The sequence below is a fragment of the Pieris napi genome, chromosome 23 (genome assembly GCF_905475465.1).
Source record: "Pieris napi chromosome 23, ilPieNapi1.2, whole genome shotgun sequence".
Taxonomy (NCBI): Eukaryota; Metazoa; Arthropoda; class Insecta; order Lepidoptera; family Pieridae; genus Pieris; species Pieris napi.
The window spans coordinates 2,956,159-2,984,107 of record NC_062256.1 but is presented as its reverse complement, the minus strand read 5'-3'; the positions used below and the strand labels follow the sequence as shown (position 1 = coordinate 2,984,107).

Below are 27,949 nucleotides of genomic sequence, written 5' to 3'. Positions count from 1 at the left end.
AAAGTTATTATACAGTTAGCAATTAACAAATAAAATTGCTAAAAAACAAAAACGATTACAAGAAATTAATGTTAAGAACTTTATTTCTCATTACAAAAATTATTTTTTATTTACATGAGAAATTTAATATTAAGTATATATACGAACGAGATACACGTCGCCATCAGCTAGCCCAATTTTAGTCTAATGGGCCCATTCTGATGTGTATCTTTAATGCCCTTTTGAACTGATCAATCACGCTAATGTTACGAACCTTAGACGGCAACCGATTAAACAATTGCACACCCTCATACCTAATAGATCTCTTTAAATAACTACAATAATTAACTACAATATATCTATTAATTTTAAACAACAGCTAATGACTGTTCGAACAATAATAATTATAAGTACAAGTCGTCGGAAATATCTGCGAACCTGGCTTAATGACGTCATACAAACTGGAGAGATAGCAAAAAAAAATTGAAGATGTAAAAATAAAAAATATTTTATTTGTGTACTTATTTTTATTGTATAGTCTGCACTATGTATAGTCCTACCCATCTTACATACAGCACTAAATAGGTAGTTTATGTAATATTTCACCAAACAGAGAAACAATAAACACTAAAATGCGATTACGAAAGCAAGAATAATACACGTGCGTCGGCGATTGCGTTGGCAACGGTACTGGATAGGCGAAAACGGGGCGGGGTGCGGGGAAGCGCCAGCGGAAGCGCATTCCAGCGAGGTTCGCAGATATTTCCGACGGCTTGTAACGTCTATATCTGATGAGAGCGACGATGAAATGAAAGCACCCAGTTTTTTTTTTCGGGAGCGTAGCTCAGCCGGAATGGGCGATTTTCCGCGACTAGCGCAAAGGCGTCAGCGAAACTCGGGCAAGAAGTTCATTGGAGTGAGCGAAGTGTGAAGTAAAGGTCCAAAAGAAAATTCTTCGAGGATCCTCCCTTTAAGTCGGAGAAAGAGCACAACATCCTTCCTCCACAATGTCTTAAGTCTACATTTTAAAACAACAGAAAATTATAATAAGAATTCGAGGCCAGATTTGAATTTTATTCACGTTTTAGCAAGAACTCCATCATCAGCATCCTTTCCGGTTATTAGAATGTTAATGCATCGTAAATAGTTAATTATAAGTTCCATTTTTATTGCAGATTGCTACATGGATGTACTCTTCATCGTATTACTATGTAAGATATTTTAAAATTCTATAATAACTTAATGTAATGGTTGAAAGATTATTTATTAGTAAATCGTATACACTGTGTATTTATTATTTATCACGAAGATGTGCAGCGTTTTTTTAACGAAGAAAAGGGAGAGAGCGATAGAGACCGATTGAGAGAGAGTGAGAAGGTTGAATTACCTTATAGAAATTATATTTTTAAAATTTAAAATTTCGTAAAGAGAATTTATGAAATATTAGTATTTTATATTTTATGCAAAATACCTTATTGAAATCTCAAATGACGAATTGTAAATTAAAATGCCACGTGTTTATGTTATCGGAGATATAAATAAAAAAAATATATAATTTGAATCAATTTTCGACACTTTTAATATTTTAATGACAATTAATAGTCCGGTCAATTTAGACATCCAAGGTTACAGTAATTCGCACTTGTCTGAATATTGGTAGGATTACTCAATACACTATTATAAAGGAAATGTGAAAAGTCCTCATCGATCCGGCACGTGCAAAAAAATTTACTCCGGGTCAAAGATCACAAAAATGGGTTTTTCGCGATTTTCAGCAAAATGGTAAGTTTTATCATAAAATTAGATTAGACAAAAATTGTAGATCAGTTAATTATCTATAAAAAATATCCAAATACTTTTTTCCTAAGAGCCACCGTTTTTGAGATATAAGGATTCAAAAAGTTGAAAGAGTTGTAATCGTCATAATATGCACACGTTTCCACGCCACCTTTGAGGTAGTGTACTTAGCGCTTTTTTTTAAATGTGGTTTCCCCGGTAGGCCTATTCCACTGATCTTTTATGATTCTATTTAATTTGAAACTATTGAATAACTGTAGATATTGACAAGGGTTGAAAATGATGAAAGGGGTGTAAATTAAAAAAATAAGAAAATTTATCCGTCTGAATCTAAATCATCATTAACTTCTGCTTTCTCTTGTTCTTGTTCTTCTTCTCTTACTTCTCCTTCTTCTTCTTTATCTTCTTCATTCTGGGTGTTAATAAATTGTCCCAATAATGACACATCGCATGTCTCTTCGTCAACATCAAATGAATCTTCAATTGTTGGCAATTCAACATTGGAGCATGACCGGACTTGACAGTTAGTACATGCTACAGAACAAAACAGTCCAACTTTTTTTGCAACCACAATTAGCACTACATCCCTTTTTACAGTTGCAAAAAATGGTGTTTAGTAGTTTTTCTGGTGCAGGTGGAAGTAAAGTCTGAACTGGCTCTAATGAATTGTCGACCAACTTCCAACCCCAGTCTTTTCCAACAGCACGAAATAGGTTAGAAAAAATAGGTTACAATAAACACGTGTTTTCACTCCAGAGCGATGTTGCTGAAGGTTACACTGGCGTAGAAAATAAAGGACTGGGTTTTTGTTTTACCCGAAATTTTCATATTTTATATGTGTAAGTCACACTGACCGATAGAACGATATTTTTGCTTGTATTATGGCTTCAGTGATGTATATATACGTGGTGTACATATTATGACGATTACAATTCTTTTAACTTTTTGAATCGTGATATCTCAAAAACGGTGGCTCTTAGGAAAAAAAGTATGTAGACATTTTTTATAGATAATTATCTGATCTACAATTTTTGTCTTAACTAATTTTATGATAAAACTTACCATTTTGCTGAAAATCGCGAAAAACCCATTTTTGTGATCTTTGTCCCGGAGTAAATTTTTTTGCACGTGCCGGATCGATGAGGACTTTTCACATTTCCTTTATAATAGTGTATTGAGCAATCCTACCAATATTCAGCCAAGTGCGAATTATTGTAACCTTACCCCTATTTTTTAGTCTAATTTGACCGGATTATAAATTCCGAATTTATCTTCCCTCTAAGTCTCGGAAATCTAAAGTTTTAGATTTGTATAATGAACAAGACAATCACCTTCCCCTTGAAATCGCTTGGGATCGCAATGGCTGTCTTTTCTTTTAAAATTAATATTATCCCCTTACCTAGGTATCCCTCTCAGTCTTCAAGAAATAGACTTCAACCCTTGGGAATCCTCATTACTGGTTTGTGAGCGTCTTATAGCTATCATGAGAACATATTCAGAGGAAGCAAAAAGCCGTAGTGGCGAAATGAACACAATACGCGCCTATTATGACGTTACTGCGTTATTTGAAATGGGTTATGTTGTGTCCGAGCTTCTTGAACGGTGCGTAATTTTTTATCAAAGCAAATACAGATACCGGCAAACTTCTTGAGCATTAAATAAGGGAGTGCGGGTAAGTTTGCGCATCGTACGCAAACGTCTACTGATTTACCAATCACGCGATCGACACGCCACTCTCCCGCCGCCACCAGTGATACCTAAAAATTGCTTCTGCGCAGGCAAGGACATTTATTCAAGATGTTTGCCGGTTTCTGTAATAATACGTGAGCAGTGTTGGCCTAGTAGGCAGGCTCCTTTAAGAAAAATGCGTTAAAAGTCCTGCAACGCACTTTCGAGCCTGTGTTAGTGTCTATGGACACTTAACATCAGGTAAGCCCCTGTTTTATAAAAGAAAACTCTGCGCCTACCACCTTAGAAGACTCGTTTCCTGTTCAATTTGCAGCAGTGTTGGCCTAGTGGCTTCAGCGTGCAACTCTCAACCCTGAGGTGGTAGGTTAGATCCCCGGCTGTGCACCAATGGACTTTCTTTCTATGTGCAAATTTAAAATTCGCTCGAACGGTGAAGGAAAACATCGTGAGGAAACCGCCTTAGACCCAACAGTCGACGTGTGTCATGCACAGAAGGCGGATCACCTACTTGCCTATTAGATTGAAAAATGATCACGAAACAGATTCAGAAATCTGAGGCCCAGACCTAATGATGTTGTAGCGCCACTGATTTTTTTTATATCATTAAAAGAACATATTGTAGATATCGGAAAATGGTGCTACAAATAAAAGGTCCCTACGAAGAGCGCGAGAACTCTCCCGGAGTAGCATTTGCAACGAAACGCTGCGAGTACGTGCAGAAGTTGTTCTTCGAGATATTTCAGTTGTGCAATATGGTGCACGAGATTGAGAAGAAGTGGTCGGAATCGTTAATTCGCGAAAGGAAACGAATTACAGGTGAAGACGGCGAAGGGATAGACGGGTTAGTGTTTAAACAGTACATTTACGTGTTTTAAATCAAGTTAATTTTCTTTTGAAGAGAAACATAACAATAGCTGGCCATAGACGGACCGCATGTTGCAGTCAAGACCGACTGCTGTATAGCGGTCGCGTTGAAGTCGTACACGACTTCAACATGACCGCATAATGCAGTCGGCTACGACTGCTTGGAGCAGTTGTGTTCGACCGCAAAATAATACTGATGCGAGTTCACTTACAAGATGGAATTCGATGAAGAAACACAGCTACTTGTACTATTATTACGCGAGCGTAGGCGTAGAAGACACCGTAGTATGAGGGTGCGTCCAATACAATCAAGAGAACAGCATGGAATATTTCATACTTTGTATCCCCAGCTGAGAGAAGACACTAAAAAGTTTTTCAACTACTTTAGAATGTCATTGGTTTCATTTGATGAATTAGTTAGTATTTTATTTTATGATTGGCGTGCGGTCGGCAGCAACTGCTTGTAGCGGTCCGTGTATGGTGGGTCCGGCAGCTCTAAGCAGTCGACCGCACGGCGAACGCAGAGCGACTGCTCCGACCGCTCAGAAATTGGTCGTGCGGTCCGTGTATTGCTGATATGAATTTAGTACGGAAACTGCAGTTCGCCGTGCGGCGACCGCTTAGAGCAGTCGGTATCGACTGCAACATGCGGTCCGTCTATGGCCAGCGTAGCGACGTTTTTACGTTCGGGCGGTGAAGACAGCTCTGCAGTAAACAATGCTTTGAGAACATGCGAAGCTGATCCATTTCATGACGGCCTCCATGTCTTCAAGCGTAAGATGCTGCAGCCATTGTTCCGTCACCAATAAGAAGAAATATGTTACATTTTGAAATTGCATATTTGATTTAATATTTGTATTTCTTAGTCTAATGTTTGTATTGTATTGTTTATTATCTCTTTTATAATTATTGTAAGGTTTCTCTTTAAATGTTGCGCACACTTGTCAAGCACATGTTTGTGGTTTTGTATATGTCTGTATGCGTTTCGTTAGTATGTATTCTTAAAATAAATAAATAAATAGTAACAGTTAAATATAAAGGGTATTTCAACAAGAAGTTTGTTTTTCAATTGTGGCAACACCGAGAACGTGATAGTTTTGACATTTAGTTTTTGGCGGAATTCGTAGCAGGTGCTTTGGCAATTATTACAATGAATTCAATTTCGCTCGAAAATCGCATTAAAATAATTCAAATCCACTATAAAAATGGTGGTTCTGTTAAAGTTACATTTCGTAAAATTCGTGATATTTTCGGCCAGCATAATCGTCCTTCTGAGACCGCTGTTAAGAATTTGGTCGCGAAATTTGAGTCGACAGGCTCGGTACAAAATGTGCCAACACCAACACGTGTTCGACCGGGTCGTTCAACAGAAAACATCGCCGCCGTGAGCCACAGTGTTGAAGAAGATCAAAATTTGTCAATTTCACGACGTTCTCAACAATTGGGGTTATCCAAAAGCACAACATGGCGAATTTTGCGAAAGGATTTGGCTTTGAAGCCTTACAAGATTCAACTGGTGCAGGAATTAAAGCTGATCGACCATTCAAATCGCCGCAGATTCGCTCAGTTCATTCAGGAACAACCTGCTGGTTTTTCTGAAAAAATCATTTTTTCAGACGAAGCCCATTTTCATTTGTCAGGGTACGTCAACAAGCAAAATTGTCGCATTTGGGCTTCTGAAAATCCTAAAGCAATTATTGAGAAGGCTTTGCATACTCAACGTGTTACTGTGTGGTGCACTATGTGGTCTGGAGGCGTGATTGGGCCGTTTTTTTTCGAAGATGAGGCTGGAAATGCGGTAACAGTCAATGGATCACGGTATCGCGAGATGTTAACCACTAAATTTTGGCCTATTATTGATGACATGGATATCACTGAAATGTGGTTTCAACAGGACGGTGCCACATGTCACACAGCCAATGAAACGATCAATTTATTGCAAACCAAATTTCCCGAGCGCATAATTTCGCGAAATTCAGCTGTTAAGTGGCCAGCCAGATCGTGTGATTTAACACCACTGGATTATTTTTTGTGGGGCTATGTTAAAGACAGAGTCTATACGGAGCCAATCGAATCGATTGCAGCCTTAAAACTCAAAATCCGTGATGTCATTAACGAAATAGACCCTCCATTTTGCCAAAAAGTGATTAAAAATTTTGATGAAAGAATCAACATCTGTCAGCGTGGTCGTGGTGGACATTTGCCAGATATCATTTTTCATTCATAATTGCCAAACTTTTCTCTTTGTAATACAATAAAAATTTTATTCATTTTCCTCTAAATTCTTTGTTTTATTTTGTTTTAGAAAACAAAGTTCTTGTTGAAAAACCCTATAAATAAAGTGAAAGGAAGTCTGAACTTCCAAAAACGTTGAAAATCTAAATTTACTCGAGAAAAAATTAAATATTTTTAAAATAGTTAGTTTAAAGGAAAAAGAAAAGTTATCATAGATTAGGGATGCATCGATACGCTTTTTTGCCGATACGATACCGATGCCGATACACTTATATGAATATCGTCGATACCGATACCAACGCTTATTGAATTAAAATTAAATTAAGGTAAAATATATCGTTAAAGTTTATAATTTGTATTAAAAAAATATACATATATACAAAAATAGTCACAAACTTTGAATAATTTGAAAGGTTTTGTTACTAAAATTAAGAATTAAGAGTAATCATTAAATTAAAATAAATAACTGTTAATAATTAAAATTAACAATAATAACATTGTTGTAATTCTGTATTTTATTAAATTTGGTATCGAAAAAATACTACTCGCGATAGCAGTTAAAAGCCAACTAAATGATCTTCAAATCTACGTTCAATAAAGTATCAATGATCTAACGCAAGCCATAATAACTATGCGCTGTCAAATATAGTTGACTCGAGTAAAAATTTTGGTCTACTAGTCAATCCAACAAGAGTTTTTCGTACTAACTACTAACTGACGTGAGACTGATCATAAATTATCGTGATTCATGTGCACTTTTTTTTTTCATGTGGACTTTTTTTAGTTTATATGTAATATGTATTTTTGCCCTCCTTTTCATTTAATTATGTTCAATTTTTATATTGTAATGCAACAAAGTGTTAAAAATAAATAGTGTTTAGCGAAATGAAATACATATATATTATATACATAAATAATAATGCTTTGTCCCCAAGCGAATGATAGAGACAACAAACTGAATAAAACGCGGGGATTTCTCGGGCAACAATAGTCCGTGGCTCGTTTGCAACAAACTAGATCATACAAAATGCGCGTTTACATTATTTTTTTAAAGCGTGAAGTTTGAAAAGTATCGGTGAATCGGCAATGAAAATATCGCCGATGCCGATATATCGGCAAACCCAAAGTATCGTCGATATATCGGTATCGGATGCATCCCTATCATAGATATTAATACAATAAATATAACGTTCGTAACTAGAATCTATTTTTTACGCTTTTTAATTAAATATTACAGGGAAGAGAGACGTAAAAGAATCGAGGCAGCCATTGCAAATTCCCGAGCGGCTCGATTAAAGGAGATCAGAAAGAGAAGAAAATGGCGCAAGCAAAAGGATAAGTTTGGTTTAATCGCGAACATTCAAGGGAATAAAGACAGACGCCCAAAGAATAAATGGTGGCCATTAGATTATGGCTGGGAGATAGATTATTATTGGTAATTAAAATGTATTCAATAATATTTGTTGTTATTCAAATTACTCATATAAACAATGTTCTTTCACGTGTTTCACGTGTTCAGTTTATTACTGGATGTTTATTAGATTTACAACTACTAGCGTAAAGCGAGATATTGGTAACCTGAAAGTTAATAAAGAAAAACTTTATTATACACAGTAGGTATACAAGATATTTAGATAAAGTAAAGTGCACTGGCGCCCACACTAGGATTCCCTGTGTTGTGGGCAGCAAGTCTCTTCCTTTTGATATGAAAACAGTATTTAATAAAGTATTTATTTAGTAAACAGTTAAGGACAGTGAACTTTGTGACAAAACTGTTTTTCTAGGCATAACAATAGATAGTAAACTCCAGTGGGGCCCACACATAGAGACTCTTTCGAATAGGCTGAGCTCTGCAGCATATGTAGTAAAGAAAATCCGACAGTTTACTGATATCACGGCTTAAATCGTGCATCATAGCTACTTTCACACCGTTATGTCGTACGGTATCCTACTGTGGGGTGCTGCTGCAGAGACTCAATCCATATTTGTGCTGCAGATGCGGGTTGTTCGGGGTATTTGTTGTGTTTCTTCGAGGGAGTCGGTACGGAATAAGTTTAAGGAATTAAATATTATGACACTATCTGGTCAATATATTCTTAAAGCCTTGTACATACACGAAAAAATATAATCGATTTTAAAACAAATGGTGACTTTCACCAGTATAATACGCGAAATAGAACTAATTTGAGTATACGACCAACCAGGCTCCAGAAGATAAACCACTTATATGGAAATTGTATTTGTTTTTACAACAAACTCCCAAGCGAAAATAAAGAATTATCACTAAATAATATAACACTTATAACATCAGGTGAGCCTCCTGCCCGTTTGCCCCCCGTTCTATAAAAAAAACAATAATAATAATAAATAAATTTAAAGCCCTTGTTAAACGTAAATTAATCAATAAAGCTTTTTATAAAATTGACGAATACTTAAATAATCCTAATCCTTGGGATTGATTTGCTCCAGTTCAAACAATTTGTATGACTCAAAACTTAGCGATTAAAAAGAGTGGCGGAAAGATTCTTGCCCGCTCTACGCCCTTGACTTGCGAACTGGTAGTAAATGTAAATTTACAATTAATTTAACTTCTTTTTTGACGTTCATAAGTGTACTTGTTTACCTATATGAATAAAGTTATTTTGAGTTTGAGTTGAGTTTGATGGAGCTCACTCACTATTGCTGTGCGTCTACAGTGTGTGGTTGTGCAGATGTCTCTGGTGAGGTGAGTGCGGGGGAGCCCTAACAGCATACTGGCGATAATAGAGGGAAGGCTGGATGGGCCTTACATGGATCAATGCACTTTTTGTATAGAACAGGGAGCATGCGCAGGAGGCTCACCTGATGTTAAGTGATACCGCCGCCCATGGACACCGTCAATGCCAGAGGGCTCACGAGTGCGTTGCCGGCTTTTAAGCATTGGTACATCTTTTCCTGAAGGTCCCTTGGTCGAATTGGTTAGGAAATACTTCAGCTGGTTCCACATAGTCCGGCAAAAACTGCCTTAAAAATGCTTCTGGCACGACGGACGTCGTGGTGATACGGATCGTATTTCGTATTCTGCCTCGACGTCCGATGATGAAACACAGCTGCAGGTATTAATCCGAACAACTCCTCTGAACACTCTCCATGGTAAATGCGGTAGACGATGCAGAAAATTAAATTAATTATCATTTAATAATTAATTATAAAATATACTTTAAAGCTAACCTACTACTATAATATTTGAGACAATATTGTAATTGTAAAACTAATTATTTTCTGCTCAAATAAATGAATAATAATTATAAATGTACTGCCATTTATCAAATTTCAAAAAGTCAAAAATTTATTCATATAGGTACACACTTATGAACGTCAAAAAAGAAATATACATTAAATGCTTCTAATTTTACATTTACTGCAAGTTCTCAAATCAAGGGCGTAGAACGGAAGAGAAGAACTGTCAATAAACTCTCCACCCTTTTTAATCGCCAAGTTTTTTGTTTTACACAACGTTTGTAGCAACATGTTCCACATGACATCTTAAGTTATAAATAATAATAAAATAAATTAAAAACAAAGATTTGTCCTGTATCAGCGGGAGGCATGGTGATAGGAGCACGCACTTACATTCTCGTGGGACGACGTGGGTGAGAATTTTGACGACTCATTGGTGTAGTGGTTAGTACCCCTGACTGCGAATCCATGGATCCCGGGTTCGATCCCCGGCTGAGGCGAACATCGATGTGATGAGCATTTGGTGTTGTTCTTAGGTCTTGGGTGTATAAATATGTATTTATATCTATCTATAATATGTATGTATATCCGTTGCCTAGTACCCATAACACAAGCTTCACCAGCTTAGCATGGGACTAGGTCAATTGGTGTGAATTGTCTTTAAAAAAAATTAAGGGATCAGCCTTGACGTGTCGTAAACAGTAAAACGTAACGGTAAAAATCGTGAAGAAGCCGGGATATCTTAGGATAGGAGTCGTAAAAATAAGATATTCTTAATAAATATTTTATTATCAATTAGACCTGGAATCTGGTTCCGGTGTGGTCGATTTAGGAAGTGGTTTCGCGTATCCAACTAATAGTTTTGAATCATATGATGGTGCATCGTCATCTAAGTTCTGCAGTATGTGTACCATTTGATCTATTTCCACTTCTAAACCTCGTATTTCTTCTAATCTGTAACATAACATTTAATAAAGGAAACAAAATCCCTGTTAACAAACGTTGCCCTTAATGGATGCTGTCTCCGACACTATCGACATTTTTATATGTTCGCGAAGTTCACGATATTGTGTATCTTATTATTATCATCGTATTAGCTTCATACAAAAAATGAATATTATAAAGGTAGAATTGTGTTACGATAAGATTCAGTCTGGAACTATTACAAAATATATCAAAAAAGAAACTAGAGTCTTATCTATGGACTAAAGACCGTGGCCTGGAGTTCACGTGCACAGGCGCATTAAAGAGTTAAGTTGGCGCCTATAAGTGCGTTCCTCCCTCAACGAATAAGTATCGCAATACAGCTAGAAAATGCTAGAATTAAAGTTACACTGCCACTAGGACAGGATTTAATTTTTTATTTATCAATTTTGATTATTATTATTACTTTGTAGGTTGAGAATATTGTAAATTATGTGGAACACAGAATACAGATTTCTGAAGACACTAGATATGACACTTAATAATTTATGACAATCAAGTGATAATCTTTTATTTCTAAAAAAAACATCAAATATTAATGACCCAGCGTTTTTAGTACTTTCCTTTACTTATTAGTTATGTTCCCACCGTTTAAACATTCCCTGAACTTTCACAAATATATCAAGATCATAATTATCCAAATCGGTACAGCTATACTTAAGTTTTAGCGAAACAAGTGAACAGCAATTCAATTTTATACGTAAAAGATACTTACGTACACTGAGCTTTTGTTTTCAGAAAACAATTTCGTGATAATAGATGTGTTTAGAAGAAAAGAGCGTACCAGTTCTTAATAGGCCGGCAACGCACTTGCGAGCCTTCTGGCATTGTGAGTGTCCATGGTAGCACATCATCAGATGTTACATAAAATAAAGTTTATTTAAATATCACAAAAAACTAAAATGTTGCCTATAGCTAACTTCAGGGTGTCAGTTTTTTGTGACGGTGTGCGCGCATCGTAAATGATAAATGATTTATTTTCTGTAATGGTAGGGGAGCCCAAGAGGGGATTTCGGGATTAACTAAAGCGCGGCAGATTAATATATAGGGGGATACCTTGTACCCGGTTAAGTACCTCCACAAAATATGAGGCCCATATATAAGGCCGCCCGTGAAGGAGACAGGATCAGATTAGTAAAAACAATTGACCATCAAAAATTCCCGAGCGCGTCAGATTAAGGTAGGGTGAGTTAATTACATCCTAAAAAGTGTATATTCCACTAATCTGACAATTTGAGAGTGACGAAAAAAAAGGGGAGGGCAACAAAGTTGTAAAAAAAAACGTCATCTCGACATTCTCGAGCGTAGCTAATTTTTTTTTTATTTTGAAGGAAATAATTCAAGAATAATGAAAAATATATAATCTGACGATTTCCGCAAGCCGAAATAACAAAAATTCGTCGATAAAGTTAAATGCGTGCAGCTGCGTGATGCCTACATTTCCCTCAACCGATCGGAATCTACTAAACGGCGTTCTAAATATTTCCCTCAAAATTACATTTCCTGTGAATTTGAACCGATTCGGACCGATAGATTTTGAGAAATTTTGAAAAATCTTAAAAAAATAAGAAATATTTTTTTTAAAGTGGTTTCTTTATCGATCAACTTCAAAAACTAATCCGCCTTTGAGCTTAAAAAACCACGTCGATCGCCACCAAGCTGGTCAAAAGCGGTTGATTCGTTCGAGAGATATCGTGAACGAAAGAAACCCGAAAAAGTGTTTGATTAAATGATAATAAAACTGCGTCGAATGCCGCCAACTGCGTGAAAATTGCTTGATCCATTCAAAAGTTATTGCGGTTTGAAAATTCCAAAAATAGTGTTCTATGAAACTTCTATCAGACTTTCGAACTGGGAGAGCTCAAATGCATAGAAATGTTATTTCTTTGAACTCAGCGAGCTCAAAATATCAATTTTAAGCGCCCAGGAATGGAATTAGCGGGAAGTTGCAGGGATGGCCCTTTAGGTGAACCGTTTTTCTAAATTTTTTTTGTCAGATCAGGCGAATCCCTCTAGATAATCGTCAGATTATGAGACAGTACGTTTAGAACATAAAGATGAACCACATATATCTTAATCTGACGCGCTTGAGTATTTCAAAATTGCGTTTTTTTTTGCAAATTATGAAAATGGCCGTGGGTTTGCGTCCCATCGAAATCGTCAGATTAGTGAATGAGAGCTTTTTTTTGGTCCACTTAACACTCCCTTAGAAAATCTGACGCGCTCGATAATTTTTTTTTTTTTTTCATTTTCAACCCTTAAATACAACCACCCGCATCATGCAAACGATCAGATTAACATACGTACATTATTAAAAATACGTAGGGCATTGATGCTATCAATATCTGACGCGCTCGAGGATGTCCATGCAACAGTTTTTTTTACATATTTAACAATCTATAGCCGCTTCCCCCACCGATGAAAAGGTATATATCATATAACATTTTTTTCTTCTTATTATCTAAGCTTTGCATCCCAATAGGTCTCTACGACGCTCGAGTAAATCCCATTTAGCATCGTGGGCTCCCCTACCATAAGTAGGTTTGTACAAACACTTTTACACGTCAAGCATATTTTTTTGAAACTAGATGAGTTCGACGTTTTTTTTTTTGTTGTTCGACTACTCTGAGAAGAAACGCCGAAACATACTCAGAGGTCATAGTCTCTTTTAAAGTCCAGACATAATCTTGGTCAGATCATGTGAAGACCATGTAGATTGCATTCTGAAATGGTCTTTTGAGGAAAGAACCACACAGTGGACCAAGTCAGTGCACGCATTTGTCAGTAATCTTACGTAAAATTTACTTTCATCATTTTTCCCTATAGCGCCAAAAGAAGTATAACTTCAAAATCTATTCTAATGTTCTAAGAAATAATCCAATGCAGGTATCACCTGAGGAGGTTGTGCAGCGGTCTCCGAGGATTCGCATTTGGTAGCGTCAGATTTGCTGCTCCCGTACATTTATTCCTTGTCATCCGGTATAATTCCAGCATCGAGCGATATTTTTCCCGGATTCGACCTGTTCAAATTTAAAAGTTCAAAGTCTATGGATACTCCTTTATTACCAACTATTTTATCCTGCTTGTAACCCTAGAGGCAATGAGTACTTGGAGAAATTGATCGTGGTTGGTAACACGGGCGGCAAAAGACCGTGGCAATTCTCCAACCAGATCAAGTGAAAAATTCACCGTTTTTTTAATAGAACAGGGGACAAACGGGCAGGAGGCTCATCTGATGTTAATACCGCCGCCGATGGACAATGGCAGAAGGCTCGCGAGGACGTTGCCAGGGTTGTTCTTGTAGGTTAAGTTGAATTGGTTCGGAAATACTTCAGGCAGCTGGTTCCACATAGTGGTGGTGCGCGGAAAAAACTGCCTTAAAAACGCTTAGTTGTGGAACGACTAGTATTCTGCCTGATGTTGATCGTCCATTCGTCCTCTCACTGTAATAAGAGAGGCGCTTGACAGAAACCGGTGGAAATAGTCAGCTCCAAATGTTTCCTCGCTGATCAGACATGAGCTACTAACTGAAGAGAGAGAGACTCGCAACGATTAGTACATCTTGCCTCGATGGCATTCAACGTTCTCTCTAACAGTAGACATGGCGAATAAGCACGCACTTAGTGAAAACAATGATTACCAAGCAAAGTCCCAACGGCAAAGGCCGTGTATGGATTGGCCTCGTCTTTAAGTCCGTCTAATTGTCTGATCTTAAGTTTCGCTTCCTTTATCAGCTCATATCCCATAGCCCGAATCCTTTTTCTATCATTCCAGTCTGTAAGATCTTTTATTTGATCATCATACCCAGATACAAAGACGGCTGAGGAACACACCAACTATTAATTATGCAAGACTTAGCACTAGAAGACTTCTGTGCTTCAAGAAGGTGCCAGAGTTCGCTCTAGTCTCGATTCTGAATCTTTTATCTTTCTCGTACCACCTGACACTGTACTTTCCTATACATTCTCAACAGGCTTTAGTAGTTTAAAATTGTTATAAAATATAGTAATACTAGCAGACCAGCCAAGCGTTGCTGTGGCTAAGGTTTTTGTTATATTACATAGTAGCAAGCTATTCAAGGGAATCGGTAGTAGAACACCAGTCATGGGGACCACCATGCTATTTTGGTAGTGATGCCATTAAATTGTAGCTTATGTGAAACGTTGGTACTTTTAACACAGCGCCATCTGTTAGAATATTGCGGGTATAAATTGAAATGTATGCTATCCTATCTTTTAAGTTGGATCAAACTACACACGGTGTGCAAATTTGATTGAAATCGATTAAGTAGTTTAGGAGTCCATAGCGGACAAACAACGTGACACGTAATTTATATATATTAAGATATACGATATATATTACTATATTTTTAGTTTATTAGTAAATAAATAACCATAGTAAGCAGGATGGTTTAACTAAATTGGTGCAACATATAACTGACACAAGGTCAATGTCCAAAGGTAAATTTGAAATAAAGGTGCAAAACTATTATGGAGATAGAACGTTGAAGAAACGGGTTCCATACTTGCTCAATAGTTTACCCGAGGACATAAGACGTGAGCCTTCACTTGATAAATTTAGACGTTTATTAAAAAACCATTTGTTAAATATGTTGTAGGTATTAAGTAAATTAATTGTATTAGTGTGACCTAATTTAGTGATTTAGAAGTTATGTATATACATATAAGGCGAGTTACCTGCAGTCGAACTGCGTAAGCAGTTTTGCGGGGCATGGTTTGAATGAATGTGTAACTTTTTTGAATAAATATATTACATACATACATTGTAAAATTTGTAACTATTGTGTATGTACACATATTGTGCCACATGCCATTTATTTGTCGGTACGAACGGTACTTCTTCAAGTCATCATGATGGGCAAGGTCCAGGGAAAAGACGCGCTGGCAGAAGGAGGAAGTCGTGGCTACGCAATATCAGAGAATGGACTGGAGGGGCTAGCGTAGAACAGCTGATGCGCTTGGCGCAGAATAAGAAGAAGAATGCCATTCATCCGTTCTAGCACCCGAAGCACCTCCTCATTTGTTTTTGAATAAGAAAATGATTTGACGCTTTATTTTAATAGACAAAATTTTTTACAATAAGATAAATTACTAGACTCAAAAGATTTTTATTTTTCATATGACATTCCTATATTAGGGTTACCTAGAATGATATTTGAATTTATCAGTGCCTAGGCCCCAAATGCAGTGATGGTCTAGTGGTTCAAACGTGCCACTCTTCTTGAGGTCGAAGGTTGACCAATGGACTCTCTGTCTATGTCTAACAATCACTCTAATGAAGGAAAACATCGTAAGGAAAGCGGCATGTCTCAAATCCAAAAATCGAAAAAGACGGCGAAATCTCGTCACATACGAGGCCAAGACCCATTTATGATTGTAGCGCCATTGGATCATTATTATTATAAAAATAGCTGACCCGGCAAACGTTTGTTTTGCCATGTATATTATTTCTAGGAAACATTTTTTTACTTCAATAAAAATAACTATCTACAATAATAAATAGGGCTTGATTGTAGAGGGGTGAAAATTAAGGGTTGTATGTATTTTTGTATGCTGTATCATAAATAAATAAAAACAAAATATGTTTTCTAAAAATATAAATAAATTTTGGTGTCGACACCCCTTATCACTTAGGGGTTTGAAAGATAGATAGTAGCCAATTCTCAGACTTACTGAATATGCATAAAATTTTTTTATAAGAATCGGTTGAGCCGTTTCGGAGGAGTATGGGAACGAAAACTGTGACATAAGAATTTAATATACCTATTAGATATTCTAGCACGGTATATTAGAATTTCAGCTATTAAGTTAATAATTATGTTTTTAAATGCTTTATACTTACTCAAAAAAACAATATAAATTGCAATTCCACACATGATCAAAAACTATTTATTTTTTAATTAACAGTTTTATAACTATTTGTTTTTAATTGCTAACCAATTATAGAAATGTTATTAAAACGTGTCCAAATTTTGGTAATAAAAAAGGTCGTAATTTTATTATAAGCAAGGCGAAATACAGAATCATAAAATCACTATAGAATTGAATTTTTATAATATTTCAAGAGATTTTCATTTCTTTTTGAAAATAAGTAAACCCGGGAAATGGAGCATATAAAATCCGATTTATCAGTAGATAATAATTGGGAAATAGATACAAAAATTAGGAAAAAAAAAGAAATTGTTTAATTTACTTTCTTAAAAATATATTTGTAAAAATAGTATTAAGTTTACTCTGTTCTTTTGCAAGAAATAAAAAGGCTTTTTTATTTTATTATTATCAGTAGAAAAGTTATTTAAATGAAATAAAACGTATTTTTTTTTCAATACAACGGGGGCAAATAGGCTGGATGGAGGCTCATCTGGTGTTGTTAGGTCAGCCCATAGACACTCTTAATGCCAGACTGGCGAGAGCGTTCCCGGAATTGTTACTAAGAATTGGTACTCTTTTCTTGATGCACCCTAAGTCAAATTGGTTCGGAAATACTTCAGTGGGCAGCTGGTTCCACATAGTGGTGGTGCTCGGCAAAAACAGCCTTAAATAACGCGCAGTTGTGACGGACTTCGAGGTGATACGGGTGGAATTCTTCTGCCCCGACGTCCGAAACGTTTATAACTCATCGACAAAATCCAAAATCACTTCGTAAATTAAAAACTAGCTGTTCCCTGCCACGCTTCGCTGTGGCACATTGTGATTGAATGGTTGAGAAATGAGAAACAAACAAAGAAAACATTTCATATAAGTTTAATTTTGTAATACTTGTGGGAAAAAAATGAAATAATAAAAAACAATGATATGGATTATATATCATGCTAAAATTTCAAAAACGATAGGTGCAGAACTTTTCGAGTTTTTGAAGCGTACACAAACCAACATAACATTTTTATATATATACTAGCTGACCTGGCAAACGTCGTTTAGCCATGTATATCATTTATAATAAAAAATAGGGGTTGATCGTAGAGGGGTGAAGATTAGGGATTGTATGTATTTTTAATGCTGTATCATTAAAAAAATAAAATGATCTACGAATTAAAAAAAATTAGGGGTGGACAACCATTAACATTTAGGGGGATGAAAAATAGATGTTGTCCGATTCTCAGACCTACCCAATATGCACACAAAATTTTATGAGAATCGGTCAAGCCGTTTCGGAGGAGTTTAACTACAAACACCGCGACACGAGAATTTTATATATTAGATATTTATTAAGCCAAAATGTTACAATAAGAATGAAAATTAAATTGAAATATCTCAAATCCTGGCAACCTTCGTGTTCTTCCGTTCTATGAGTCGTACCATGTCAATCAAGTTTGTGATTTCAATAGCTTTATTCGCGATCTGCTCGTACGCACTTATATGCTCCATTGGCTTCCACTCTTTGTATAATCTTTTCATCGTTAGGGCAATATCGGATATAATACTGAATTTATCTGTTATATCGCCTATAATGAAGCCTGTAATAAAGAGTAATTATTAAGCAGGGTCTACACTATGCCGCGGTAGGCCGGGCGGGTTGACCTGGGTGGGCACGCACTTCACCATGCCTAATGCTGATAGAGGACAAAATTTTATTTTTAATTTATTTTATTATGATTAATTAACTATTTATTACTTAAGATGTCATGTGGAACATGGTGTAATGGTTGCAGATCCTTACAAACATTGTGTAAAACAAAAAAACTTGGTGATTAAAGGGTGGCGGAGAGTTTATTGCCAGTTCTTCTCGTCCGTTCTACGCCCTTGAGAACTGGCAGTAAATGTAAAATTAGAAGCATTAATATGTATTTCTTCATTGACATTCATAAGTGTACATTGTGTTACCTATATGAATAAATGATTTTGAATTTAATCACTAAGTTAGAAGGACGTAATTGTAACTTTCGTACCCATATCAAAAGAAGTTGAATTTGTGTAATGTCGTCTTATTAATTCAGCCCTTCGTACTTTCAAATCGCTGTCTCGAACCGTTTCATACATTAATCGAAATAGTTTCAATTTCATGGAATCTTCCGCTTCAGTCACACCCTCACGAAGGTAGGATACACCAACACGCCTTTCACGATAGTCCTACAAAAATTAATTTATTTTAATAAAAATGGATAAACAAGGTTTTAGGGTATTTTTTGTTTATAGATCAAACAAACGCCGGAGTGCTCGCGAGTGCGATTCTGTATCTCACTTTTCGAACTCACACAGCGGTTTTCGCATCGGCGGTCGCTCTGAAATCAGTCGTGAAGCAGTCATTTTATGATTTGGCATTCTGAAAAGGTGGGAGCTTGTAGTTTATTGTTTATCAGAATGCCAAATCATAAAATGACTGCTTCACGACTGATTTGAGAGCGACCGCCGATGCGAAGACCGCTGTGTGAGTTCAAAAAGTGAATTACAGAACCGCAGGGCAGGCCTTTTAAGAATTGGTACGCTCCTTTCTTGAAGGACCCTTAGTCGAATTGGTTCGGAAATACTTCAGTGGGCAGCTGGTTCCACAAAGTGGTGGTTTAAAAAACCTGTCTTGAAAATCGCTCAGTTGTGGAACGGCGAACGTCGAGGTAGTACCCCGTAGGTATTATGAATCGACAATCGCCTCTGCAGTTCTTTATTAAATAAATCAGTGGTGATACAACCTTTTTAGGTCTGGGCCTCAGATTTCTGAATCGGTTTCAAAATCATTTGTCTTATAAGCAAGTAGGTGATCAGCCTCCTATGCCTGACCCTTTTTGGGTCTAAGGCATGCCAGTTTACTCACGATGTTTTCCTTCACCGTTCGAACGAATGTTTATTTATTAATTACAGAAATACATATATTATCTAACAGACTATGCCAATACGATAATTTCTATAAAAATAAAGTATATACATAATATTAAAGATATAATATACACAGCTACTGTGAATTCACTCTGAAACATGTCGATAGTGTCGGAATATTAGAAATAAAGTTTATTGGTGCACAGCCGGTGATCGAACCTACGACCTCAGGGATAGACGTCGCATGCTAAAGCCACTAGGCCAACACTGCTCTTCAGGCATTAGGGTTTTTTTTTCTTATCATAAATCGCCGCTGTAGTTCATATAAAATTGTATTAGTTGATATACAATTAACATTTTGGTATGTAATCTGGTGTGATTTTTTTGAACAAATATCACTTATGTAATAAGAAATAGAGTCTGTGTTATCCTCGACTGTGTTTTTGTCTATGTGCATTTAACACTCGCAGGGTGCAAACCGTGAGAAAACCGGCATGAATTACGGAAAAAAGTCGACGGTGTCAGACACAATACTACATCTACATCTAGAATGTCTACACACACACACACACATACAATCTACCTTTTAGAAATGTTCACGGAATTGAGGCCGAGACCTAAAAGGTTGTAGCATCATTAGAATATTAAGAAATAAATAAAAAAAGTACCTTTAGTAGTTTTGATTTAGTACCCCAAGATAGATCATTCATTATCTGTTTCTCTGGTTTTGCTATATTGAGGCCATTAGATGGCGCTAAAATATAAAGCATTTAATAAGTTTACATAAGTTAAAGTTATCTCATTTCAGTAAGCTTAATGATTTATTTATTTAAAAGTTCTAAAACAACGTGTATTCATAAAAGTATACAAGAAAATATGACATCACAAATTTTACACACATCAATTATGTAAGAACATAAGCAAGCTAGCAAGGGCAAAACAAGCAACTTTTAAATAAAAAATAAGTAACTAAAAAAATATAATAATAATAAATCTAAAACTCATTAAGAGCATGAGCATAAACAAATTAATGGTAATTTGAAAGATTGTTGTAAAATATATCGATTTGTAAGAGCGAGATAGCCTATTCACTTGACCATCAAAAGTAGCAGAATAGCTATTTAAAAGGGAGACTATTCTTAAAATTTAATTCACGAAAACCTAATTTAGACTTTATAGTGAGATCTCAATACCAATCCAAAACCAAAGACAAGCTTAGATTCGAGTTAAAATTGTATCGGCAGGTCGAGTTGATTCAAAATATAAAAAACTTTTTCGTACCATTTCAAATAAATCATTCTTACTATGTTCAACCGTTCAATGTTCATAAAGAAAACTTCAAGTAGATATAGATATATATTTTATTCAAATAAAATATTTATGTATAATATGGTTTTATGAGATCTATTGTCTAAAAAGTTATTTGCAATAATGTGGGTATGAATCATTAAATAAATAACTGTTAAAATCTAAAATGTACAATAAATATTTTCATTTATATCATCTTCATATTATAATATAGAAGTTTTATTTGAAAATTGAGTTAATAATTCAGGTTTGCAACAATATTAAGTCAACATCTTCACCATAGGCCAAAACCTTGTAAACTAACTAGATAAATAAAATAAAAAATCTATCTGAATGTTCTTTATTGTACGAAATGCTTTTTTAAAAGACCCTACGGCTCCGTTTCTCCCCCCCACCAATAATCTATCTCCCATCCATAGTCCAACGGCCACCACCACCTCGTAGATTCCTTCGTCGTTCCCCCCTTCAAATTCAGAAGCTTCTCCATGAATTTCTTGTGCTCATCCCTCTTTAGCTTCTTGATCTTCGTCCGTCGTGTTGGAGGATATCGGGATGATGCCTTTGACATACCATAATCTGCGTAGGGTGCTGTCTGGTCTCCCTCCTTCGCCGTCTCCATATAATCCTTGACCTCTGACTCTCCATCTTTGACCTTATACTTTCTTTCTATCTCATGTAACATGCCATACAGGTGATCGATCTCCCAATAATTCCGTTCCAGTTCTCCTAAATACATTATATGTTCCATTAAATATAGTCTGGTCATCATGTAGGAGCTGACATTATATCTATCGACCATATGCCGATACTTTTCTTGGATTATATATGTTAAGTATCCAATTTCGAAGGCTGCACAATCGTGTATATGCTTTTTTATGTATGTTATCAGTCCTATACGCCGTACATCATCTTTTATTATTGTTTCTGTTGTGTTAATTAAAACATCTGCTGATAATAGGTCGTCTTTGGTCAGTCTTGTTGGTTCTTGGCAGTCGGTGTGACCTGTAATATGGGTCTTGGGTATACTTGTTATTGCCTGGCCACGAAGGTTTCTAGTATAGAAATTCAGGTGGTTCTTTGTCAATTACTTGGTGCAATATAATCACTATTCGGGCTTTAACACACTGGCGATTAGCGAGCGATTTGAAAGCGATGTGACTGCGCAGCGCACACGCCGCGATGAGCACGAGAGCTTACGGCGTACCCTCCGCGTTTTATTCAGTAGCAAAATGGATTCTGACGAGGAAACAATACTGCTGGCGTTGTTATATTCTCTTTTTGTTTGATGGGATCAACATCATAACATTTGAATATCAATTATGAATAACTCGATATTAAAGTTATTATCTTCCGACGACGCCATAATTTGATGATGCGTCTGCTCAATCTCGCGTCTTTGATACGACTGACTGTCTGAGGTGGGGCTAGGTGGGCGAGTGTACAAAATGGCATCCACGCTGCGAGAACGCTGCGCAATCGCGACGCTTTCAAATCGCTCTCAAATCGCCAGTGTGATAAGGCCCTTCATGAAAGCAATATCGTAATAAAGTATGCGTGTTCAGTAAACATTATTATTATCTATATGAAAATGAATTTATGTTCGTAAGTCTCATTAAAACTCGAGAATGGCTGGACCGATTTGGCTAATTTTAATATTGAAACATTTGCAAAAAATCTTAAGCAAATATTAAGTTTTGCTGTCAAATATATCTACGTATATTATACACATATACACATAGACTTGTAAATGTCTAATTTGTTATTTAATCTAAGGGTCTGTTTCACAATGTACGGATAAGTTCTACATAAGTTCCAAATTAGCAATTTATTACTTATTGGTAGGATAAACACTATTGTTGCGTTTCACGACTGTCAGATAGCGCTATTCGTCACATAAAGTCCATCATAAGTTATGAGTCCGATGAATGTCAAATAGCACAATTTATCTTCCAAATAATTCATGTGTTGCATAGCTATTTGGTACTTTATTCAAACATTGTGAACCAGACCCTAAATATCCTAAACCGATTTTGATGACTTTTTGTGTGTTGAATAATAGGAGAATCGTTTAGATTTACAATTAGTGTATTTTATATAATTCTGTGTACAGGTCAACGTCAGTTGGGCTTAAACATTTCAAATAATTTTCATTTGTTTTTATTGTATTACGCTACTAATAATGGGAAAACCATAAGAAAAAAATAGTCTGGTCGGACCCTATATCTCATTAGATTCTGTAACTCACTTTTCGAACTCGCACAGCATTTTTTACAGCGGCGGTCGCACTCGAATTAGTCGTAAAGCAGTCATTTTAAGATTTGGCGTTCTGATAAGGAGGGAGCTTGTAGTTACAGAATCGCAAGGCTGCCCTACAGACCCTGGTCTAGGCCACAGGTTTCTGTATCGGTTGCAGCTTTGATTTGATTTGTGACCAGTCTTCTGTGTTTGTAGAACTAGGGCATGCAGGTTTCCTCACGATATTATTCTCCACGAACGAGTGTTTAATGCGCACATAGAAAAGTTGCTCACTTGTGATTCGAACGCAAACTCAGAGCTACAAATATTACTTATTGAGCATTATACAAGGGAGTGGGGGAAAGTTTGCGCATCGCGGGACACAAACGTCAACTAATTTACCAATCACGCGATAGACACGTCACTAAAACGCTTCTGCGCAGACATTTGTTCAAGATGTTTGCCGGTATCTGTAACAGTCGCACGCGTAGGCTTCATGCCATGCATGTTGTATCTCATGCGCTAACAGTTTAAAAATAGCGGGCGCATTTACACACTTGTGATAATATCTGCCGCGTAGACGGGCCGTTTATCTGTAGTTTATACTATTATTATAAAGAGGAAAGATTTGTATGTAAGTATGTTTGTAACGAATTGGCTCAAAAAGTACTAGACCGATTTTTAAAATTCTTTCACCATTTGAATGCTACATTATCACTGATTAATATAGACTATTTTGATTGGAAGAAAAACATAAGGATCTTTGCTAAAACTACAATAATGTTACCCAACGTGTAAAAATGCCTATAAAATATCTTTCATCGCATGCGCTGCGAATACTATTGATGATAGAACAAAAAAATGTTCCACAATATAAAAGAACATATCAACATCTATACATTTTAAAAATAAATGTCCTCCCGTGCGAGGTTGGGACGGGCTGTCTAAGATATAACCAATAAAGTTAATCGGTTTATATTATCTGATAATTGTTTATCATTTGGTACGCCATTTTATTATGCCATACGTGGATTTTAAATAAGGCGCGATTAAAGAAGATTGGAGTATGCCAATGGGCCAATGGGCTAAGGAGCGTTCTTTTCTTCAGACAGTGAAAACCACTGCAATACGAAGTTACAGAAAGAGTTAAAATGGAAATAGGCAGATGAAATTGCCCGCGCTTGTGATGCCCATGTTCAAGTGACAAGAAAGGACACCAGAAAGCTGTGTAGATGAAATAAAAGAGATAGCGGGCAACAAGTTAAGATTAATAATAGCAGAAACTTAATGTAATCTTTGTTTTGGAATGTCTTTGATCCCTTGGAAAATGGGACGGGCTTTAGTATGGGATGCTACCTGTGTAGACACCTTTGCCCCGTCTCATCTCCTTCGGACAAGCCAAAAAGCTGGCGCGGCCGCAGAGCAGGCAGAAAATAACAAACGGCACAAATATAAGAGTCTTTCCTCCAACTTCAATTTTGTTCCCTTTGGAGTAGAGACTCTTGGGCCGTGGGGTTCAAGTGCACAGGCGCTTATTAAAGATTTAAGTTGGCGCTTGGTAGATAGTACCGGTGACCCCAGAGCTGGCACTTTCCTGGCTCAAAGAATAACTCTCGCAATACAGCGAGGAAATGCTGCCAGCGTTAAAGGTACACTGCCAAGTGTACACTTAGCAGTGTACCTTTAACGCAGTGACCAAGCTTTTTAAATTTGTTTTGATTTTCATTTTATTTATTTTTAATTATATTTATTATTACTTTATAGGTTAAGAAAATTGTAAATACTGTATTTGTGTAAATAAAAATCTTTGTTTTTACTTTTATAGATTACTCGATTATAGACGTTTTTATCTAAATATTTTTTTTATCTAAATCTAATATAAAAATGTTATGTTGGTTTATGTACGCTTCAAAAACTCAAAAATTTCTGCACCGATCGAGCTGAAACTTCAGCATGATATAAAATCCGCATCAAGGATTGTTTTTATTTAATTTTTTTATCATTTTTTTTCCACAAGTATTGGAAAATTAAACTTATATGAAATGTATTCTTTGTTATGTTCCTCATTTCTCATCCATTCAATCACAATGTGCCACTGCGAAGCGTGGCGGGGTACAGCTAGTTTATTATAAAGTTATAGTACGGCCTTTTCTTAATTGTATAAAATATCTCATATCATCATCAAATTTAGTCCATTTTCATAATTAAGCGCTATCGACTATGAACTGACCCTTATAGCCCGGTCATTTTAGACAATTGAAATAAAGAAAATTCCGACAAAGCCAAATCTTCGTAGAAACCTTAGGTTTACCACAAGGAATAAAGTGTCAAAAGTCCCCATCAGTCCCATGTGAGCTTAGGGACTTATTCGGGGTCCAAGGTCAAAATTTTAGGTTTTTTGGATTTTTCTCGAAAACGGTAAGTTTTATCGAAAAGTACCTCAGAGCAAAGTTGTAGATCTTAAAATTTTCTATAAAAATGGTCTCTATAATTTTTTCTCTAAGACCCACTATTTCTCAGATATTGCGCTTGTAAGACTCACGTTCTACATAATATGCACACATTTCCTCACCACCTGTAAGGTAGTGTACTCGGCGCGTTTTTTTTAACGTGGTATCCCCGGTTGGCCTATTCCACGAACCTTTCTGACGTTATTTTCAGGAACAATAATTATTTAATAGTATGAAGATTATTGATATGGGTTACTGAGTTTAACTGTCGTTCAAACTTTTTTTTATTACTTTAATCTGACTCATACTCTTCATATTATTCAACTTAAACAATCATGTTTTCTTCAATTTCTTTTTGTTCTTCTTCTTTTCCTTCCTGTTGATAAGCGCTTAGAAATGGTTCAAATGAAGATGAATCAGTTGTCTCTTCATCAAAATCACATGAATCTTCCTCTCTTTTATTCAATTGAACATTTGAGCAAGAGACACCTTGGCAATTGGTACACGCTGGAGAACACTGCAACCCTACTTTTTTACAGCCACATTTGGCACTACAACCTTTCTTGCAATTGCAAAAAATAGTGTTAAGAAGTTTTTCTGGAGCAGGGGGCAGTAAAGTTCGAATCGGATCCAAAGTATTATTTATCAATTTCCAACCCCAGACTTCAGGGTTCAGGTCATTGCCTTGCCATGTCTGAACTTGATAGTATACTCGAAACAAATGTTGACTAGCAGATGCCGATGTTGGAGGAAGACAAGATAGCTGTACTTGCTTTTTGTTTCGTGTATTATTTACAAATGTTAAATATCTGTACGTATCTATGCAATCAATTTTTTTTGGAGCTCCATAAACCGCAAGAAGAAACCGATTCCTTTAGTAATTAGTATTTGAGGTGAAGAATTAATTTCTGTAAATACTTTTGCGCAGTCAATCAAATCATTTTTTTTTTCAAATAATTTTAATACTGAATTTTTGCCCCTTCTAAACATTTCTGCCGTAGTATCGCATCCGGTCATCGCATGTAAAATTAAAATAAAGTTTTGGCATTTTGGATAAGCTGATAAACTTTTAGAAGAATATATTTCTGTCCGTTGCTGCGCCTTCCCAGGTTATACTAATAATGTATACATAAAAGAGACACGAGTAGGCATTTTTGCTTGCTTGAGTACCTAAATATATATATATACGTTGGCATATGTGTGCATACTATGTACAACATGATTCTTACAAGCGCAATATCTGGGAAATAGTGAGTCTTAGAGAAAAAATCATAGGGATCATTTTTATAGAGAATTTTAAGATCTACAACTTTGCTCTGAGGTACTTTTCGATAAAACTTACCGTTATCGTGAAAAATCCAAAAAACCTAAAATTTTGACCTTTGACCCCGAATAAGTCGCTAAGCTCACATGGGACTGATGGGGACTTTTGACACTTTATTCCTTGTGGTAAACCTAAGGTCTCTACGAAAATTTGGCTTTGTCGGAATTTTCTTTATTTGATCACTATTTTTATGTCTAAAATGACCGGGCTATTAGTGGCTCTTTGGACTCAGAAACGAGACTTAGCCTATGTCTTAGAGTTAGACTATTTATTAATTTAGTAAAATTTATGATGTTAAATACATAAGATACACTATATCGCTAATGTGAACTCACTTTACGAACATATAAAGATGTCGATAGTGTCGGAGACAGCTATCAGTTAGCGCAACGTCTCTGTTAACGGGGATCTGTGCAACAGACTGTTTCTGGCCTTTTATCGCAAACAACCTTGGCCTTCACCACCCCTAGGTATTTTCCCGAGTTCTTGGAAAACCCTTGGATTGCTCACCACCCCCACAAGACGTTAGTCTCCTCTTTCTAATTTATTTTACCCAAATAATGTTGGGTACATTAAGGGATAATAGGGATAGATGCGTATCAAAAGCGTATTGGACTTTGTCATACGGGTAAGCGTTTAATCTCTGAATCTAAATTAAATAACATTTACTTACTGAATAATACTATTAAAATGAAACCAGCGCACCGCATCTTCGTACATTTATTAATGAGAAAATTATCGGTTTAATAAACAGTAAAAAATAATTGAAACTGCATATAGTTTCGCCCCGACTTTGATTGAAAGTATGTGTAACAAATCGGATGTTTTGACACCTTTTTGATTAGTCAATCGCTGTATTGCAACATTTTGACAGCTGCAGTATGCCCCATACGCCGGACAGTCCAGGTACGAACTAGAACAGAAAACAAACGTGGCTCTGACAGTAGCTTCATTGCCCCAGTGACAACCAACAATGACCCCGAACACAGAATGTACCTGGAGGATCTATGAGAACGGATAGTTCTCTTGCAACTGCGATATCTGGTTCAGCGTCCCATGTAATATAGTCCCATCAAATGAAAGTGTATATATTA

The 27,949-nt window shown here is 36.2% G+C and overlaps 3 protein-coding genes across 3 annotated transcripts; 1 reads left to right on the top strand and 2 right to left on the bottom strand.

The window, feature by feature from the left end:
* The first annotated feature begins 1,072 nt into the window (after positions 1-1,072).
* Positions 1,073-8,021, top strand: LOC125061649. Its single transcript, XM_047667176.1, has 4 exons — positions 1,073-1,190; positions 3,180-3,378; positions 4,088-4,306; positions 7,802-8,021. The coding sequence occupies exons 1-4, from the start codon at positions 1,163-1,165 to the stop codon at positions 8,001-8,003; spliced, it is 648 nt and encodes a 215-aa protein (XP_047523132.1). The 5' UTR covers positions 1,073-1,162; the 3' UTR covers positions 8,004-8,021.
* A 2,553-nt stretch (positions 8,022-10,574) lies between these two features.
* On the bottom strand, positions 10,575-14,586 carry LOC125061542. The gene is made up of 3 exons (XM_047667016.1): positions 14,408-14,586; positions 13,661-13,787; positions 10,575-10,737 (listed from the first exon to the last, which is right to left on the bottom strand). The coding sequence occupies exons 1-3, from the start codon at positions 14,511-14,513 to the stop codon at positions 10,575-10,577; spliced, it is 396 nt and encodes a 131-aa protein (XP_047522972.1). The 5' UTR covers positions 14,514-14,586.
* A 3,455-nt stretch (positions 14,587-18,041) lies between these two features.
* On the bottom strand, positions 18,042-27,571 carry LOC125061541. The gene is made up of 4 exons (XM_047667015.1): positions 27,529-27,571; positions 20,207-20,292; positions 18,677-18,857; positions 18,042-18,244 (listed from the first exon to the last, which is right to left on the bottom strand). The coding sequence occupies exons 1-4, from the start codon at positions 27,563-27,565 to the stop codon at positions 18,042-18,044; spliced, it is 507 nt and encodes a 168-aa protein (XP_047522971.1). The 5' UTR covers positions 27,566-27,571.
* Positions 27,572-27,949: the final 378 nt, after the last annotated feature.

What these genes read in the sequence shown, in the direction of transcription:
- LOC125061649 (XM_047667176.1), top strand. Translation starts at nt 1,163, where the DNA reads ATGGATGTACTCTTCATCGTATTACTAT. An exon ending in ACTCTTCATCGTATTACTAT is followed by an intron (nt 1,191 to 3,179) that starts GTAAGATATTTT and finishes CCCCTTACCTAG; the next exon opens with GTATCCCTCTCAGTCTTCAA. An exon ending in GTGTCCGAGCTTCTTGAACG is followed by an intron (nt 3,379 to 4,087) that starts GTGCGTAATTTT and finishes AACATATTGTAG; the next exon opens with ATATCGGAAAATGGTGCTAC.
- LOC125061542 (XM_047667016.1), bottom strand. Translation starts at nt 14,513, where the DNA reads ATGGGATATGAGCTGATAAAGGAAGCGAAACTTAAGATCAGACAATTA. An exon ending in TGCCGTTGGGACTTTGCTTG is followed by an intron (nt 13,788 to 14,407) that starts GTAATCATTGTT and finishes AAATTTGAACAG; the next exon opens with GTCGAATCCGGGAAAAATAT. An exon ending in CCGCTGCACAACCTCCTCAG is followed by an intron (nt 10,738 to 13,660) that starts GTGATACCTGCA and finishes GTTATGTTACAG; the next exon opens with ATTAGAAGAAATACGAGGTT.
- LOC125061541 (XM_047667015.1), bottom strand. Translation starts at nt 27,565, where the DNA reads ATGCGGTGCGCTGGTTTCATTTTAATAGTATTATTCA. An exon ending in CATTTTAATAGTATTATTCA is followed by an intron (nt 20,293 to 27,528) that starts GTAAGTAAATGT and finishes TTTATATTTTAG; the next exon opens with CGCCATCTAATGGCCTCAAT. An exon ending in TTCAACTTCTTTTGATATGG is followed by an intron (nt 18,245 to 18,676) that starts GTACGAAAGTTA and finishes TCTTTATTACAG; the next exon opens with GCTTCATTATAGGCGATATA.